The sequence below is a fragment of the Anolis sagrei genome, chromosome 4 (assembly GCF_037176765.1).
Source record: "Anolis sagrei isolate rAnoSag1 chromosome 4, rAnoSag1.mat, whole genome shotgun sequence".
Lineage (NCBI taxonomy): Eukaryota > Metazoa > Chordata > Lepidosauria > Squamata > Dactyloidae > Anolis > Anolis sagrei.
The window spans coordinates 185,297,484-185,314,403 of record NC_090024.1 but is presented as its reverse complement, the minus strand read 5'-3'; the positions used below and the strand labels follow the sequence as shown (position 1 = coordinate 185,314,403).

Here is a 16,920-nt window from a genome sequence, read left to right as displayed (position 1 = left end):
GTATGTAGGAATAGAATAGATTAGAATCAGCAAATCCACATAGATACACAAAAAAGAAAAAGAAAAAGAAATAAGAATGATGAAAATGTAACATGAATGTTTAGATTATATGTAGGTATTGAATAGTTGAATAAACAGCAGTATTTCAGTCCTTCTCCATGTTTTCTGTGGTAAAATATACCCCAGGTTTTTCAACAACACATGTAAATAGAAATGTCTCCAAGATATCATAACCACAACTTCAGCATGTTTCTTCTCTGTCTTCCTCCTTTCACTTTTCTTCCTCCTTTCACTTATCAGATTGCCATTTGGAAAATTTTATCCCATTCCTAGCATTAGTCCCCTACTTCATCCTTAGATAATGGAAATATTACTATTTTGTATTTGTAGTAAAGAGTTATTTCATTGGAAATTGGTGTCTATTCCTTTTTCATTGGTCCCCTGTCATTCCCTTCCTGGTAGGGTGTGAATTCCAGAACAAACACACCTGTGGAAACCTGGGTTGGGTCTAAGGGAAAGCAGTCCTACACCTACATCATTGAGAAGAACGCCACCATGAGTTTCACATGGGCCTTCCAAAGGACAGCATACCATGAGGCGGTAAGGATCGTGGATTTTTTGGAGATCTACTGCTCTTAATTATCCTTTTACAGAAGTTCTCACTAAGAATCGTGGAAATATTTCAGTGTCCTACAAAATAGAAGAGGTTATAATTAAAAATATGAAGCTATTTCCTGCACCACCCTGCCTTAACTTTATTAAATACTTCTGCTTCATTTATAGTACTGTCTATATTTGTTCCAGGGAAGAAAATATACGAATGATGTTGCCAAGCTATATTCTGTCAATGTGACCAATGTTATTGATGGTGTAGCTTCCTACTGCCGGCCATGTGCTCTCGAATCTTCTGGTTCATCCTGTACTTCCTGTCCCCACGGACACTACATTGACAGAGGTTCTGGTGGCTGCTATCCATGTGCATCAAATACTTATTTGAAAGCTCACCAGCCTTATGGCGATCAGGCTTGCATCCCTTGTGGCCCTGGCACAACAAGCAACAAGGTACTGTTTTCTCATCCTCTGTGTTGATTGTCAATGATTCCTAAACTATGACAGCTGCATAGATTTAAATTGGCTTAAACAGAAAAACAGTATAAGAGGCCAGTAATTAATTTAACTGACAGAAGGATATTCATGAAATTAAATTACAGCAACAGCAGGGTAATATAATTCTAATAGGAGTATGCAAAATTCATAACATTGTGATTTGACTTTTGAGATCATATTTGTTTGGTACTCTGAAGTATATTAATTGAACACAACAGAAGTATTACCCTTCTGTTGTTTTGATTCCTCCCCTCCATGGGCCAATTCATCCATTTATTTAAATATATGTAATTCCTGTCACGCGTGCATTAATTTGTTTATTCTTATACATTCATACATGCTCATGGCCCATAAATCTATACATACAAATATGCCTGTTGAATAGTTGATTTGCATATTTGTATAGCTTTAAACCCGAGAAACAGATCGAGATGAAAATATTTCAATCAAGCAATCAATAAAATTAAACACTTTGATTGATAAATAAATAAATATACACATGTGTAAAAATGGCAACAAATTGTTGCTTGTAGAGTACAGACAGATGTAACTAAAAATATCAACATTTCAAAGTCACTATTTTTTTTTTTTTGGAAAAGTTTAATATTTTTACCTAGAAAAATAGGGATGGGAGAGAATTCCTCCTTTATGGAAATATCTTGGAATTTCACAAATACACTTCCTGCCACAGTCCCACATGCACTGATTCTCAGAAAGATGATATGTCCTGTTAAAATGGAAGAGGCCCAACAGTAGCTGAGCAATTCCTTACTTCATATATGTTTTGTGAAAGTATTCACATGGTTTCATGGATATCCTGTATCACTGACAAGAGACAGAAACATATTGGATTCCTGAGTGGTATGGTTGTGGCTTGCATTAGAATAATCTCAAATCAAGATTGATTCGTCTTAGAACAAAGAGGGATCATAAGTTCTGCTGGAGAAAAGGATAGTTTCAGAATGGCTCTGTGGGCCAATAAACTGACTTTATATTCTCTTTTCCCCCAGATCCATTCTCTTTGTTACAATGACTGCTACCTCTCAGTCAGCCCAGGTGGCAGGACTCTGGAGTATGAATTTTCAGCACTGGCCAACAGTACATCCTTTCTATGGGGACCCAGCTTTACCTCAAAAGGACTGAAGTATTTTCATCACTTCAACATCAGCCTCTGTGGGAACAATGTAAGTACATGTACACATATGTGGCAAGTCAGATCAAGATATCCAAGAAATGTTTCCTTCACAGAGACGTATAACTTGCAAAACCGCTCTACAATATGATCAACCCCTATTGTGTGGAGAGTTTCTAAGCTCTCATGTAACATTAGAATCAGTACTACACAGAAAACTTGCATTACAATTTTTATATATAGGTTTGCCTGTTTATACCATATGAATCCCTTCTAGCATCTGCTGATTGATCGTATTCCCTCATTAACTCTTAGGAGGGCCGAAACTGTTATCTAATAAAAATGTTCCACTGTTGAGATGCAGCTGCCTATTTGGGTGGAGAGGCTGAAATTTTGATCCCCCCCCCCCCAAAGTTTTTAAATTGCAATGAAAAAGAAAAGTGTTTCCCCTTCCCAGCTTTGTGCTGGTCAGTAACTGTAATAAAGATTTGTATTGTATTGTATTGCACTGTGAGAATTTTTTTCTCTTTCTCTTTCTCCTTTACTGAAGGGAAGGAAGACAGCTACTTGCATTGATAATGTCACTGATATACATGACCTTGGCAAGGAGACAGAATTCTCCAAAGCAACATTGTCCTATGTATGCCAGTCTGTAATTGTTCCCTCTGATGTAATGGGCTACAAAACAGTGATGTCTTCACAGCCTGTGAGCCTGGGTGACCAATTTGTAGGTGAGAGCTACTATCATCTTGTACTTTGACCTGAGAGCTGATGCAATTTTTTGATGGAAGCTTTTGGGAATGTTACATGCAGTGATTGAAGTGACTAGACCAACCCCGCCCTTCTGTCTGCTAGATAAAAATGGCATATTGGAAACCAGTAAGATCAATATAGGTTTTCATTTGAAAAATATGATTGCTTGAATCAAGAAACTTAATGCCAGTTGGTATCTGTTTCCTTTAGTCTTTCCCACACTAAGTTCAAGCTTAACTTTGTATGCAAGAAGCTATCAGGGGTTTCTCCTACATGGCATTATTTTTAGAAACTGTATAAGAATGACACTGTTTTTCAACTGGATTCCATGTCCATTTAGGCTCAACCACAACACTTTTATTTTTGTGATTTAAAAAACTGATAACGCAATACACAACCAAATACACATTAACTGACATTTCCTAACCCAGAACTAGGAACTGTGCAGGCTACTAAGTGCTGTTGAAATGTAGCTCCTGACATCTCTTAGTATCGGCTATGTTGGCTAGGGCTGCTGAGGGTTGAACAGCTTCTGGAAGACTCCTCCCCCAACCAAAGTTATCACAAACCTCACATGATGCCATGAACCTAATTCAAATTTGCAAAAAATCAGGACCGGGGGAGGAGGGTGACAAAAAGGTCTCTTTGCTGAAAGTGGCAATGATGAGATGGTTCTCTTTTCTAGAGGGACTCTAAAGCACAGTGTATTTTGGAGTATTAGGGTTCTTGCTAATCTAGGCTGGAATTACATCCTCCCCTATGCAGTGTCTCCTTTTGACTGGTTTGCTCCTAATTTGCAGGAGTAACAACACAGCCTACTCTAGACAACATAACTTCTCCTGCTGATTATTTCCTTCCTGAGAATGAGGGCTTACCAGATGTGATATTCTTTTACAGGTAAGCTAAAGAGTGGCAAACAAAGATAAAAAGTAGGTATTGTCCATTTTTAGAAATGAAACGCATTTTGTCTTGAATGTTCTTACAATATTCCAGCATCACAGGGAATTTCATTTTCTAAATCTGAAAATAGCTGTAAGAAGTAACTAGAGAACAAGGCAGAGAATTACCGTAAGATTTTTTCTTTAGTGCCGGAGGATGATGCTTCCCACCCTCCTGTAATCTATGTAATGAGTTCAGACTTCTGTCTAACTGTACACATGAGTCTAATTTCTATCCAAGGTGTGGGATTACCACTTCCAGCAGGCGTATCATAAGCTAATATATTTGGTTAACTTGCAGATCCAGTGATGTGACCCAGACATGTAATGAGGGGAGAGCCACTGCCATCAGAATGAGATGTAATCCCCTAAAGCCACAGACTGGAACCCTTTCTGTGCCAAAGTAAGTTTTCTGGCTAGTATTTATCTTGCTAGAAGCTGTGTCCCATTGACAGTCTGCCCTAACCTCTACAATGGGGCACTCCAGAAATTGGCGTGGAGAGGGAGTAATTAAGTGATGTCAACAATTAGAAGTCTACTCTCACTGTTAGTTCAGAGATACAATATGCAGAAGGCAAGATAACATTTTTTTCATATATTTTGGGAATTATAGTTATACCTCTGAAGTGGAGTTGGCATGCCTTTTCACCTGTGGAGAAGAGCCAGTTTCTGTGTACTTCACACTTCAGATGTTTATGATTGTCTCTAATCTTATTGCATCTTTTTACATATAGCCCATGAAAACCCATGAAATGTAGTGATTTGAGTGTTTGACTATGTTTGAATCATGGAATCTCACTGGAAGTCCTTAGGCATGTCACACATTTCTAGCCTCAGAGGAGGCAATTGAAAGCCCTCTGAAAAAAGTGTATAAATGAATGTATTCCTGTTTGGAATCTCATGTCTGACCATCTTGATAATTTTGTTTTAAATGAATATTAAATATGTTCATGATCCCATTGTTCCCCTAGTAAAGGCATATTAAAAATATACTTGCATCTCTGTTTCATAAACATTTTTGCAAATACTAACCACATAAGTCTCAAATTAAGATCACAAATCCTGTACTTGAGAAGATAAGGTTAAGTTTTGCCCTTTTGTATCATTTTCTCCCATTATATTTTTTTCTGTTACCCCACTGCTATTTATTCCAAGCGAAAAAACATACAAGGGCACATAATTTACTCTAGAGTCCACATCAAGCCAGATATTTCTTTGGGTGGGGATGTCAGAGCCATCTTAACAGCATTATAGGTCCTCAGGTAAAGCAGTGCAGTGGGCCCTGCCTTCACAGCCACTCACAGGAATAAACATGCATATTATTGATAAAATAAGCTTATATTTATTATTACTACATAATAAGTCTACAGTTTCTTTTTCCTCACATGTTTACACTCCTCTGGAACACAAATAGTGGAGGTTCTGCTTCCAATAATGGAAGCAACTGTTGTCTCCAGCCGTTAATTGCCTTCCGTGAATCTATTACAATATTTTTCTTTGATAACACTGCAAGCAATAAAAATAGTAATATTTATCTCATAAATGCAGACATGCTAACTCTCAGCTATAAGCCACCATTTTTTCTTCCTCTACAGAATAAGTGGGAGAGTTGAATGTTTGAGGGAGGTGATAGGAAAATTAGTGTTGCATTCTGGTCTGTGCATAGATTATCATGGGGCCCCTATGCTTATGCCCCCATTGTTTTTTCTCTTTGTGTGAGCATGATGATGGTCTTTGTTATCTTTTGCTTCCTATTTGCTTTAAGGTTACTATTCTGTGCACCCTGTACCTGTACCTTTTTGTCATGGGTTTGAGTTTGTACAATAAATTATTTGATTGAAGCTAATGCCCCCACCACCCCAGGCAATTGCCCAGAGTTCTCATTGCATTAAGATGGCACTTGGAGATGCAAAATATTGTAAAAGGAATTGTTCCATTCTTGTTTCCTATTGCTCTAATCTGGTTAAGGAAATTGAGCTCCTATGTAAGGTACCTCAACTGCTTAAAGGTATCTCTGTTGTGTCTAGTTTGATGCAATCATCATTGCTAGAACTCATGTTAGTTCTCATGCTTAGAAATATAACTTAGCAAAAAAAAAATTTCAACACAAACATTGTTCTATAAGTAGGATCTGACCAAAGCAGAAAAGATGAGTACCATGCTTCCTTTGATCTCGACACTATACTCCTTTTGATGCAGCCCAAAATCCCACTGGCTTTTTAGCTGCTGCATCACACTGTTGGTTCATGTTCAACTTGTTGTTCATGAAGACTCCAAGATATTTTTCACATGGACTGTTGTCAAGCTAGGTGTCAGCTATCATGTATCTATTCATTTTTTCTGCTTAAGTGAAGTATTCTATACTTCATTATTATCCTTTTATTTGATTCTGATGATGGAGTCTAGCAGAGTTCATATTTTGTGTACTTGGTGAATATGCTCCCTTAACCCTTAGAGAACAGAAAAAATAAATGTTATTTGTGGGAGTTAATTTGGCTGGGTGGCCCTCCAAGATCTCCTGAGGGTTACTGCAGCTCCCTATCATTCCACAGCTGCCCATCCCTAGTCTGTGGAATTGTTGGTAAAGGATTTTTGGTAGTAGCTTGAGGAGGGTCCAATGCCTAATTCTTAGATTTTGAGACTGATTACTCTGGAGAAGTGAATTAAAATGATTTAATTCCATTCAAAATTACTTCTTGTAATTTGCAAATAGCAAATGCCCTGATGGAACCTGTGATGGATGCACTTTTCATTTCCTGTGGGAGACTGTTGAAGCTTGCCCCCTCTGTTCTACAGATGATTATCATGCCATCACCAGTGCTTGTGTTGGAGGAATACAGGTAAAGATTTGGAGTTCCTTTTTTGAGTTTTCATTGTTTCCAAGGCTTGCAGATTGCATGTTTGTACATAGAATTACATGAATTTTAAAATGAGCTTTTCCAAGCTACCACATCCCAACTGTCAGTCCATAGAATCATAGAATAATAGAGTTGGAAGAGACCACATGGGCCATCTAGTCCAACCCACTACCATGCAGGAAAAGCACAATCAAAGTTAATTAATATGTATGTAAGAAAAGATACATGAGTCAAGTAGAAAGAAACAATGACTTGTTGATACCATTCCATGTAGCAGAGAGGGTCGTAAATGAAGTTCAACACATAGATCCCCTCTGCCATGCCACAAACAACGACTGTCAACCTCATAAGATGGGCTTCGTTTTGGTGGCATGCACTGGATCTTCTATAGCTTTGACAGAGCCTGCCAGCTCCCATCAGATGACATTGAACTACTTCCAGCAGGGCTCTGTAAGCTATAAAATGACAGAAGATTTGGTGCATGTCACCACACCGTGTTGCCGTTGAGACAATGAGGGGAAGCCGGGCAGCTGACACTTCCCCCTGTATAATGTGACGACCATTGAGTCGGGCGATACAGGGCATGGGATGGTGAGTGTTGTTCCCGTCCCCCCTCCAGATACAACCAGATTTGCTACAATGCTTGCTGATTCCTGAGACCCATGGGATGAGGTACATAGAGTGATTTCACAATAAAATCCTGGTCTAGGAGCACCCATAGTCAGATTTTAAACAATTTTACATTACTCCTACTGACTTCAGATGCGCATGTGTAGTACACAGAGCTTGTAAATGATGAAATACTTTGGCAGCATCTTGCAACAGCTCACTTACGATCTTTGCTAAGATAGATTTATCTCTTTTAAGATTCCTGTAGCAACTGCTACTGCTGCTTGTATGTAACAAAGAATTACTATTGTTTGTCTATACAAGCTAGGGATATATATTTCCTGAAAAGAAGCACACTTGCTTTTTCTTCTACAGAGAACGACATATGTCTGGCGGGAGCCAAAGCTCTGTGCAAGAGGCATTCCGCTCCCAGAGCAAAAAGTCAGCATCTGTAAAACCATGGACTTCTGGCTCAAAGTGGGAATCTCAGCTGGGACTTGTGCTGCTGTTCTTCTGACAGCTATGACATGCTACTTCTGGAAGAAAAATCAAAAGTAAGCTAGCCCTTGTTCTTGGCAGGTCCCAGCATCTGCTTCTTAGTCGTAGCTACATAGATAGCACCATTACATCTGGTCCGGCCATAGGCTTCTAAATCCTTGTGTGTTACTGTCTTATGTGTGAGTTATATTAATTGTATTGTTTATTTTGCTTATTACCTGTTGTTTTATTGATGTGTTGTTGTTGGCCTTGGCCTCATGTAAGCCGCTCCGAGTGCCTTGGGGAGATGGTGGCGGGGTATAAATAAAGTTGTATTATTATTATTATTATTATTATTATTGCACTGTACAGTGCCCTCTTCTAGTTTACTTTTTATGTCAGATGATAAACTTGAACAATGTAACAGACAGACAAAAGTAGAAGCTGAATTTATTTTTCAAATAACATTGCCTATTGAATCATATGTGCTTATCTTTATATATTGTTATACTTCAGCCAAGCCTGGTTTTTGTTGATTTCATTATTTGCAGATTGGGTTAAAATGTTCTCTTGAGGAATCTCTATGTTCTCCAGTGCACAACTCTGTGCTCAACTTCCACCAGTGACCATAGAGTCCTGCTGGGGGACCTAGAAATTCTTAAAAAGATGTTCCTTCAAGTAAAGGAAATAGAATCTTTAATTATTGAGTTTTCACTTTTGTGGGTGTCCTGTGCCCTTAACTCCAGCAATTGTGGAGGGTTGGTTGTATATTATCAATTCACACATTCATTAGTTTATAGAGGAGGTACCAGAATAAGGAATTTTTGTGATTAGAAGAAGTGGAGGCTGAAAGTAGCCAAAAAGTCACACGGTGGTTAGAGAATGAAAGGATGGTGTCAAAAAGAGGTCTGCAAACTGTTTTTCTCCTTCAAGTTTATTTTCTGTCTCTTTCAAGACTGGAATATAAATATTCAAAGCTGGTGATGAATGCCAGTGCCAAGGATAGTGAGCTGCCTGCTGCTGACAGTTGTGCCATCATGGAGGGGGAAGATGTAGAGGATGACCTGATTTTCACAAGCAAGAATTCCCTTTTTGGCAAAATAAAGGCATTCACTACCAAGGTGAGGTACTTGTGGATCCACAATGGGAAAAATGAAGCAATTGAGGCCTTGGGCTTGATTCCACTGTTTATTTAACCTGACAGATATTTTGCATGTCCAGTTTATTTTTCTAGGTCATATTTAAATAGACATTGTCCCAATATACCTAATATGCAAGATATCCCTGAAGCATGCATGTATTTTCTTCTTGAAATCAATATCCCTTTCATTTTTGACTTGGGCGATTTGTAATTAATATTCTTAATGAATGTAAACTGAACACGACATAAGGCAGAAGGTTACGAAGATTGATGTAAGCCTCATTCTCCATTGTTGTCTTAAAACTCTTGACAGAGAAGGATAGTAAAAAAGAAAAATGTGCCTCTTTCCGAAAATTATACCAGATGCAGTTAGCTTTCCTGGTTGTAGAAAGGCATCACAAGTGTTTATAGGAAACTTTCTGCAGGATAGACCTATGACCATGAAACTCTCTACATATGTTATTGTATTTCCTACTACATTGATTAATGTTCCAGGGAATGGTGCACTGCTTTGTTTTTACTTTGTAATGTGGCTACTTGTTTTCCTGTAGGCTTCTCAGTCAGGGTTGGCAGAACTCTGTGTGTAGGGTTGTTCTCAGTCTTCTAGGTAGATAGAGATCCACCTGTTTTGTGTCTCTGTCTAAAAACATGCCAGCTAACTGAGGACATGCAACAATCCACATGAGATGACCATGTGGAACTGGTGCATAGAGAAGGACCTGCATTCTGAGAAACTCTTAACACAGCTGCCACCTTTCTAGAGCTGTAGCCTCCTTTTTTTTTTTTTGAGGAAGAAGACATGAGAGTGAAGTATGCACTAGACAGACTAATGGGTATTAATTCAAGATACAAGTACAACATTATAAACTCATCAAGGCTGGAACTTGTCTTGTCTCTTAAATGCATGGCTTCTCATTGTATAGTTGAGAGTAAATGCATGATGGGCTGACTGCCTCTTGCTCAGCTTCACCTTTTAGGAATCAGAGCCAGAATTGCCAATTGTGTTTCTGAGAGGATAGTGAGAACAATAGCAAGATCACATATTTACATGGGATAAATTACAGGCATTTAGTAAGTGCATGAAGAATGTGAGTGGCTTTCTCCCCTCCCCTTACACAAAATGCTATTTAAATCAACCTTTGGTCTTCAGTTTAGATCACAACAGGCAAAGTACAGCCCTCCAAAGGTTCTTGGCAGCATCTCCTAGCATTTCTCATAATCTGCTATGCTCACTAGGACAGATGGGAGTTGTAGTTCCATATCTGGAGAGATGGTCTAGATGCTGGACATTTTCATCTTGTTATAGATCTGTTTTCCTCCATACTGCCGCTTCTCTAAGAGTACAAATAATAAAAGTTTCTTATCCCAAACATCTAACAACTTGAAAGCAATTACTGTGGTCACTTCTGCAGAGGAAGGCTTAAGAGAATTGTTTACTGAAAGTCACTAGTAACATGGTTAAAGAAGTGGGATATGAAATGGGAAAGCATATCTGATCTGAGAAAAATGCAACATTTCTTTCGTAGCCTTAACCAGACTTCATTTTATGTTCCCTTTAGAGAACATCTGATGGCTTTGACTCTGTGCCATTGAAGACTTCCTCTGGTACCATTGACATGGATCTTTAGGAGTGGATTGCCTACCTCTCATGCCTTTGCTGCAGGATGCTTTGGGACTTCTCCTTGGCTAATACCTGCACTTCTATGAACTTGCCATGTGGCCTTATCAATATTCCTTAACTTCAGCTTCTTATTGTACTTTTTTAAGCCGAAATTTTTAACATTCTCCCAAAAGCAAAACTGTGCCAAATACAAGTGTGCTTTTAAAACTAAATGTAGATATATATTTGTATGTCTCTTGCACGCCATGTCCCCTTTTCTGTGTTGTGGCCAAAATTTAAGTTTTCCCCTTAACAGATTTATTCAGTGTGACAGTTTGCATTTTAACTTTTCCCTCCAGCTACAAATGGCTGAACTACCCTAAAAATATCACTGTGGCATGCTCCTAAGGCTGCAGTCCTTACCTGGGAATAATCCCATTTAACTTGGATTTACTTCTAAGCAGATATACAAAGGCTTCTGCTGTAATTCTTCCTTCCAGACAATCCTTCTTGTGGGTGACGATACCATCTTATCTTGCAAAATGCTTTCCAAATGTGCTACTGCATTAATAGTTTTGAATGGATGATGTTAAGCCCCGTCTTCCTCATTAAGGGCTTTTTGGCAGTGAAATTGTATTTGGGTCCCAAATTACCAACTTCTTCACTGCACTCAGATTATCTTTTCAGGCTGATAGGGGGTGGGGTTTTTTGTAGTACAGAAAATCCCAGAGCATGCTGTAGGTGTTTCTCATTTACAGCCAGCCTTTTTCTAATTTGCTAGTAACGCCACCTAAACCTCTTTAAATACCACTTTGGCAAAAGATCTGCTGCACACTGATCATTATGGAGATTAATATATCTGGGAAGGAGTATTTTTAAGCATTGCAGAATATTAGAGCATATAAATAATGGCTGGATTTTCTTCAGCTTTTGTAGAAAAGTGGTCACTTTTAAGAAAATCCATACAAGCATATGCCCTATTACCATCTAAGAGGGAATTGCCTGTCTAACTGGCATTGTGACAGCCTATCAGGACTTCCAAGAAATCTTACTAGATTTTCAGCAGAGGAGTGTGTCCTTAAGCTATGAATGTAGGTATTCAGGTAATGACTGCAGTGGTCAACTATGCCCCCTACGTAGCAGGCAGAATTAGAATCAGTCATTTCTCTATAAACAGGTATGTGGTGGGGGAGGAGATCTCACCCTTGAATTACAGACTTCAGTTCAGAGGGAAATTTGGATGTCTTTCACTTTCACTGGGGAAATGGATGACATGCTTAACATTTTATGCAATCAAGGCATAAGCTCTGATCTTTTGATTTTATGTAAGTTCCCTTCAGTTTTCTTAAAATTAGATTTTATTTTTAACACTTTTAAATAACTAAGCAAAGCAATCCTAGTGACCAGAGAGGAGCTTGTGGAAGAGCTGCAACATTTTTTGCCAGTTTTGATACATATCAATGTGTAGATGCCTATGAAATGTTTCTGTATAATTATTTGAATTGCTTGAATTGTAGCAGTGGTGAATGTGGTACAAGGTAACGTTCCCAATCCATCAATTCCTTTATGGATATTATGGCTTCTGATCTGGAAAGGTTTATTCATTTTCATTGGAGACTGGCAATTATAACTCAAAGAAATGCCTTCTTTCTCTGTACATTGACTACATTTAAAACTGAAACTTGGGGGAATTAGTTTTTTTGGACTAAAACTCTGAGAATCCCCCAAGATCACGGCACAATGGGTTGTAGTGCTGTTGTTTTTTAAAGGAAGTTTTCAGCTCTTTTAAAAACTGGTGCTCCTGGGTTAAGTCAACATTTACTGGTAATGCCAAGCCAGTGTTGACAGATTACAGTCCTTCTGTTTACCCTGTTAGGTTAGAATAGTCCTTAATATTAAAGCAGTTAATAAAAAAATGAATAGAAGCCCATGCCCTCATTTCATAATATAATCATGTAAATGTCAAATTAATTTCAATAGGTCACATAAAGTTCAACAAGCCTTATTTACAGGTAAGCAGGTAAAGAACTGCAGCCTCAGTCATTCAAGTTTCTTTTCAATGACAGTACTTTTAATTTTACTGTAGATACCCCTAGATTTCTACACCTCTGCTTTGCTTTGCTTGTACTGTGTACTTTCCATGCCTACAAATGTTTCAAGGTCCTTTTAGATGTGTACTCACAATCACAAACACAAATGTGGTCATTTTTACAGTACAATTTCATGTTCTGTTTTAAAAAGGATAAATGCCCATAATTTATTTTGGAAGTAAACTCTTCTGCCCCAAGCAGCTAACAGGAACTGGTTCTGATACAAACAAGGCCAAATTGATTTGGATTGATTTTTGTTTTCTGGGATAAATAATTATCAGCTGCTGTTACCTCAGTTTCTCAATCGCTCCTGACACACACACACAAAAGACAACAAACCTCAATATAAATAATTCATATTGGTTTAAAGACTTGAGAAATCTTTTAAAATATCATTTAAAGTAATATCAAACTATACTGGAACTGGAAAATAAGCGACTGGTGTGGAATCATTGAACGTTTGGATGTTGATGAAGTACAGTGTCCCTCATCTTTGGCCAGATTAAGGAGGGCTGATGGGAAATACCTGGAGAGCCAACTCCCAGTTCTGATTTAAGTCCAAGTGTCCACTGCTAGATTGTGATTGGTCATATTGGAATTATTAAGGAATAGGAAACAGATGCCTTAATTGCATGCCCTGTGTGAATGAATAAAAAGATTCCAAACAGACAGGTCTCTGATTAACTAATAAGCATTATCTTGTATGCTGGCCTGCACAACTTATAATGCACAAAGTTGAATGCAGTGATGTATTATGGCATGTCAGATACTTCATAATGTGTTTTTCACAGTCCCAGGGAAGCCAGAGATAACAGGGAGTCTATAAAGCATTTGGAGCTGCACACTTAGTAGGTCTGCTGCATTTCATCTGATAAGGTAGAATTTATACAAACCAAAGGAATATAGTTTAAGCATAAAGCCATTTAAAGCAAATACAGCCAAAATGGAGCAATTCAGAAGTACCACAAATCTGTTTTACAACTCAGTTTATTCTTTTTAGTATTCTTCCTATAATCAGATTCCAGTCCATTTCTAAGAGGATACAAAGATCTGTTCCTGCATCAGTGAACCTCACCAGTGGTTACTAAACAAACTCAGCACCTTCTCTCTTTGAAAACACTATTAAATTTTAGGACAATAAAATGTATACTGTTCCTGACTCAGAGGTGATTAAACCAGCAAAAAAACAAAAACAAACAAAAACAACAACAACAACAACAACCCTAGTACCTTTTCTAAGTATTGCAACCCTAAATGCACATGAAGACTTGGCTTAACATGGAAAAGGTTTGGCAGAGCCTCAAATAAGAAAAAAATGTCAATGGTGAGTCAGGTGGTACAGGAAAATGTTACATTTCTCAGAGCATTTCGGAAGATTTAACTGCTACAAAAACTTAGCATTAGGCTATGCCAGTATTTTAGAAAGGAGGGGCAATTAATGCATTTGAATTCTGCTGTCAAGTTAGTTAGATAATCTAAACTGTTCAAACTGAGTGAGAGAAAAAAGTATCTTCATTCTCAGTAGTAGGTGTGGCAAAGAGATATCTTTGATCAGCTTCAAGACCATCAGCACATGTTACCAGGATGAGTCCACTGCATATTAAAATATTGGCATAGTATATGTATGTCTACTATTTGTTTAGCAGTCTAACTAGAAGAGCACAAGATAGAGGGACAAATATGCAACCTAACACAGGTTGTAAAGCAGAACTTAAAAGACACATAATACATACTTACTGAAATAATTGAAAAGGGGATAGTATTTTATATTTGATTTGGGAAGTTGTAAAATGTCAAGTGAAAGTAGCAAATTATTAATTTAATTGGAGGCTTAGCATACTTGTAACTTTGCTTTGGTTTTCTAACTGCAATATAACATAGAAAACATAATATATTCTGCAGAGTGTTCGGTGGGAGCAGGGACAAAGACAAAAATCAAAACATAATGTCAATAAGAGGCAATTGGTATAATCTTTGCCAAATTGTTTAAATTGTGATACAACAGTAAGCTGAAGGAACTACCCGCAGGAATATGGACTTTTAGGAGGAGCAGCAGCAGCCACTCTGAAGATTCAGAGCAATTCCCATTGAAGATCTTAGTAACCACTTTCAGAAGTAATACCCAAATGCCTATTACAGATAGAAAATACAGATGAAAAAATCCTTTTGGAGGGCAGGAAGCTGGAAATGAACCTAAAATAACTGGGAGGCTGAGATGAGAAAAGAAATTACTTGTCATGGGCATTGAATTCCTTAGCCAAATAACCAGTGGAAGTTTAGATTATTTTTAAGATTTCAAATGTCTTACCAGACATAAATATCTAGACCTTCTAATGTGTGCCATGTATATGATGTGGTCCTCCTCTGATTTATTTGATGCAATCCTGTCATATAGACTGATCAGTAAGATCAGAAAAATACTTTTGCCTATTTAATAGTATCACCGCTTCTGTTTTTTGTATGAAGTTGTGATTTATTATTCTGGCTTTTTGTTTCTGCTATATTTTGTACATGCTTGAAAATGGTTTTTGGATCAAACTGTAACCTTTACAAACTGTGACCTTTGTAACATAAGATCAACATGCCAGATATTTTAGTGTCCTAGAATTAATCGGCCAGGACTTTTGGGTATGTGGACAAGTTATACAAGTGTTATTCAGGGACTACAATACCTTTCTTACACAGATGACAATGAATTTTTGCAACTCCGTATGTTACAGAATTGACTGGATTATATTTATAAAACTGTGTTTTTTCAGCTTTGTGATGATAAAACTGCAGGTTATCTTGCTCTGTGTGCAAGATTTCTTTTATATATGATCTTAACAGAATTTTATAGTTTCTGGAGGCAAGAGTTGCATGTACATTTTTGGTTTTAAAACTATGTACTTTCTGACTATTTTAATGTGAGCAACCTCTGTTTTGGGAGAGGAATGAGGTAAGAGAGAAAGTAAAGATGCCGTTCTTCTGAGCCCTACACTCTTTTTCTTGTAATTATTTATTAGTTTTAATACAGACAATCTAGTCAACATTCAGAAGAGAAAAAAAGGGGAAGAAAAAGAAAGGAAAAAGGTAAGAATATATAATTCAAATGCACACTATATGTGTATGTATATATAGCTACATACAGGAGCCCCCATTGTCGCAGCAGGTTAAAGCACTGAGCTGCTGAACCTGCAGACCGAAAGATTGCAGGTTCGAATCCGGAGAGTGGAATGAGCTCCCACTGTTAGCCCTGGCCACATGACCTTGGAGGCATCTACGGACAATGCTGGCTTTTCGGTTTAGAAATGGAGATGAGCACCACCCCCCAGGGTCAGACATGACTAGACTTCATGTTAAGGGGAAACCTTTACTTTTAGGATATAGCTATAACTCAACTAAGCTAAAGCTCAAACACTAAAGCAAAGATACTAAACTGAGGCTTCAAACCTATACACACTAATACATTAAGCATTGACTAGATAGGACCCATGCCTCCATCCAACTGTAATGAGAGATACTTTTCTGTTATTACAGATCTAGCAATGTTAAACTTACTAAGGTTATCAGAGGTATTAGTTGCCACAACCACGGATTATTACATTTTTAGATTTCTCATTTCTCGGAAAACCATATACTGTTTCCGTTCTTCTTATTTATTTCTTCTTCATTATTATCCATTCTTCTTATTATTTATTTATTTATTTACAGTATTTATATTCTGCCCTTTTCACTCTGAAGGGGACTCAGAGCAGATCACAGAACGTACGCATTAGGCAACCATTTAATGCCGTTTTATACACAAACAAAGCTTTTCCCATCTTTGGCATCTTGGAGGGTTTGTGTTCAGTTCCAGTCAGCAGAGGTAGGGGTTTGTGCTGTCTCTCCATCTCCCTGACAAAGAGCTTTCTTTGTAACTTCCTTCTTTTGATTGAATCACTGGCATTCCTTATGGGTGCTTCAGAATGCCTCCCTGCTTTTAAGTGGTACCTATTTATCTACTCACATTTGCTTTTCAACCACTAGGTAGGCAGAAGCTGGGCTAAATGCCAGGAACTCACCCTGACCCAGGCTTCAAACTGGCAGCCTTTTGACTGAGAAGATTTACTGTAGCTGGTGGTTTAACCTGCTGTGCTAAAGCCTGCTGTGCTAAAGCCTGACCCTTCTTGTGAAAAGCCTTTAATTTGTTTATCTTTTATGATTCACATTAATTTGGACTCCAATTAGTAACCA

The 16,920-nt window shown here is 37.9% G+C and overlaps 1 protein-coding gene across 1 annotated transcript in view; it reads left to right on the top strand.

Moving 5' to 3' along the window:
* ELAPOR1 (endosome-lysosome associated apoptosis and autophagy regulator 1) overlaps positions 1-15,682 on the top strand; it is an 87,649-nt gene extending 71,967 nt beyond the window's left edge. The window contains exons 13-22 of the mRNA XM_060773219.2: positions 463-600; positions 805-1,062; positions 2,118-2,291; positions 2,790-2,970; positions 3,793-3,889; positions 4,232-4,333; positions 6,644-6,770; positions 7,773-7,951; positions 8,830-8,995; positions 10,575-15,682. Of these exons, the coding sequence (XP_060629202.2) occupies positions 463-600; positions 805-1,062; positions 2,118-2,291; positions 2,790-2,970; positions 3,793-3,889; positions 4,232-4,333; positions 6,644-6,770; positions 7,773-7,951; positions 8,830-8,995; positions 10,575-10,643 (1,491 nt within the window). The 3' untranslated portion in view covers positions 10,644-15,682. The remainder of the gene's footprint in view (positions 1-462; positions 601-804; positions 1,063-2,117; positions 2,292-2,789; positions 2,971-3,792; positions 3,890-4,231; positions 4,334-6,643; positions 6,771-7,772; positions 7,952-8,829; positions 8,996-10,574) is intronic.
* Positions 15,683-16,920: the final 1,238 nt, after the last annotated feature.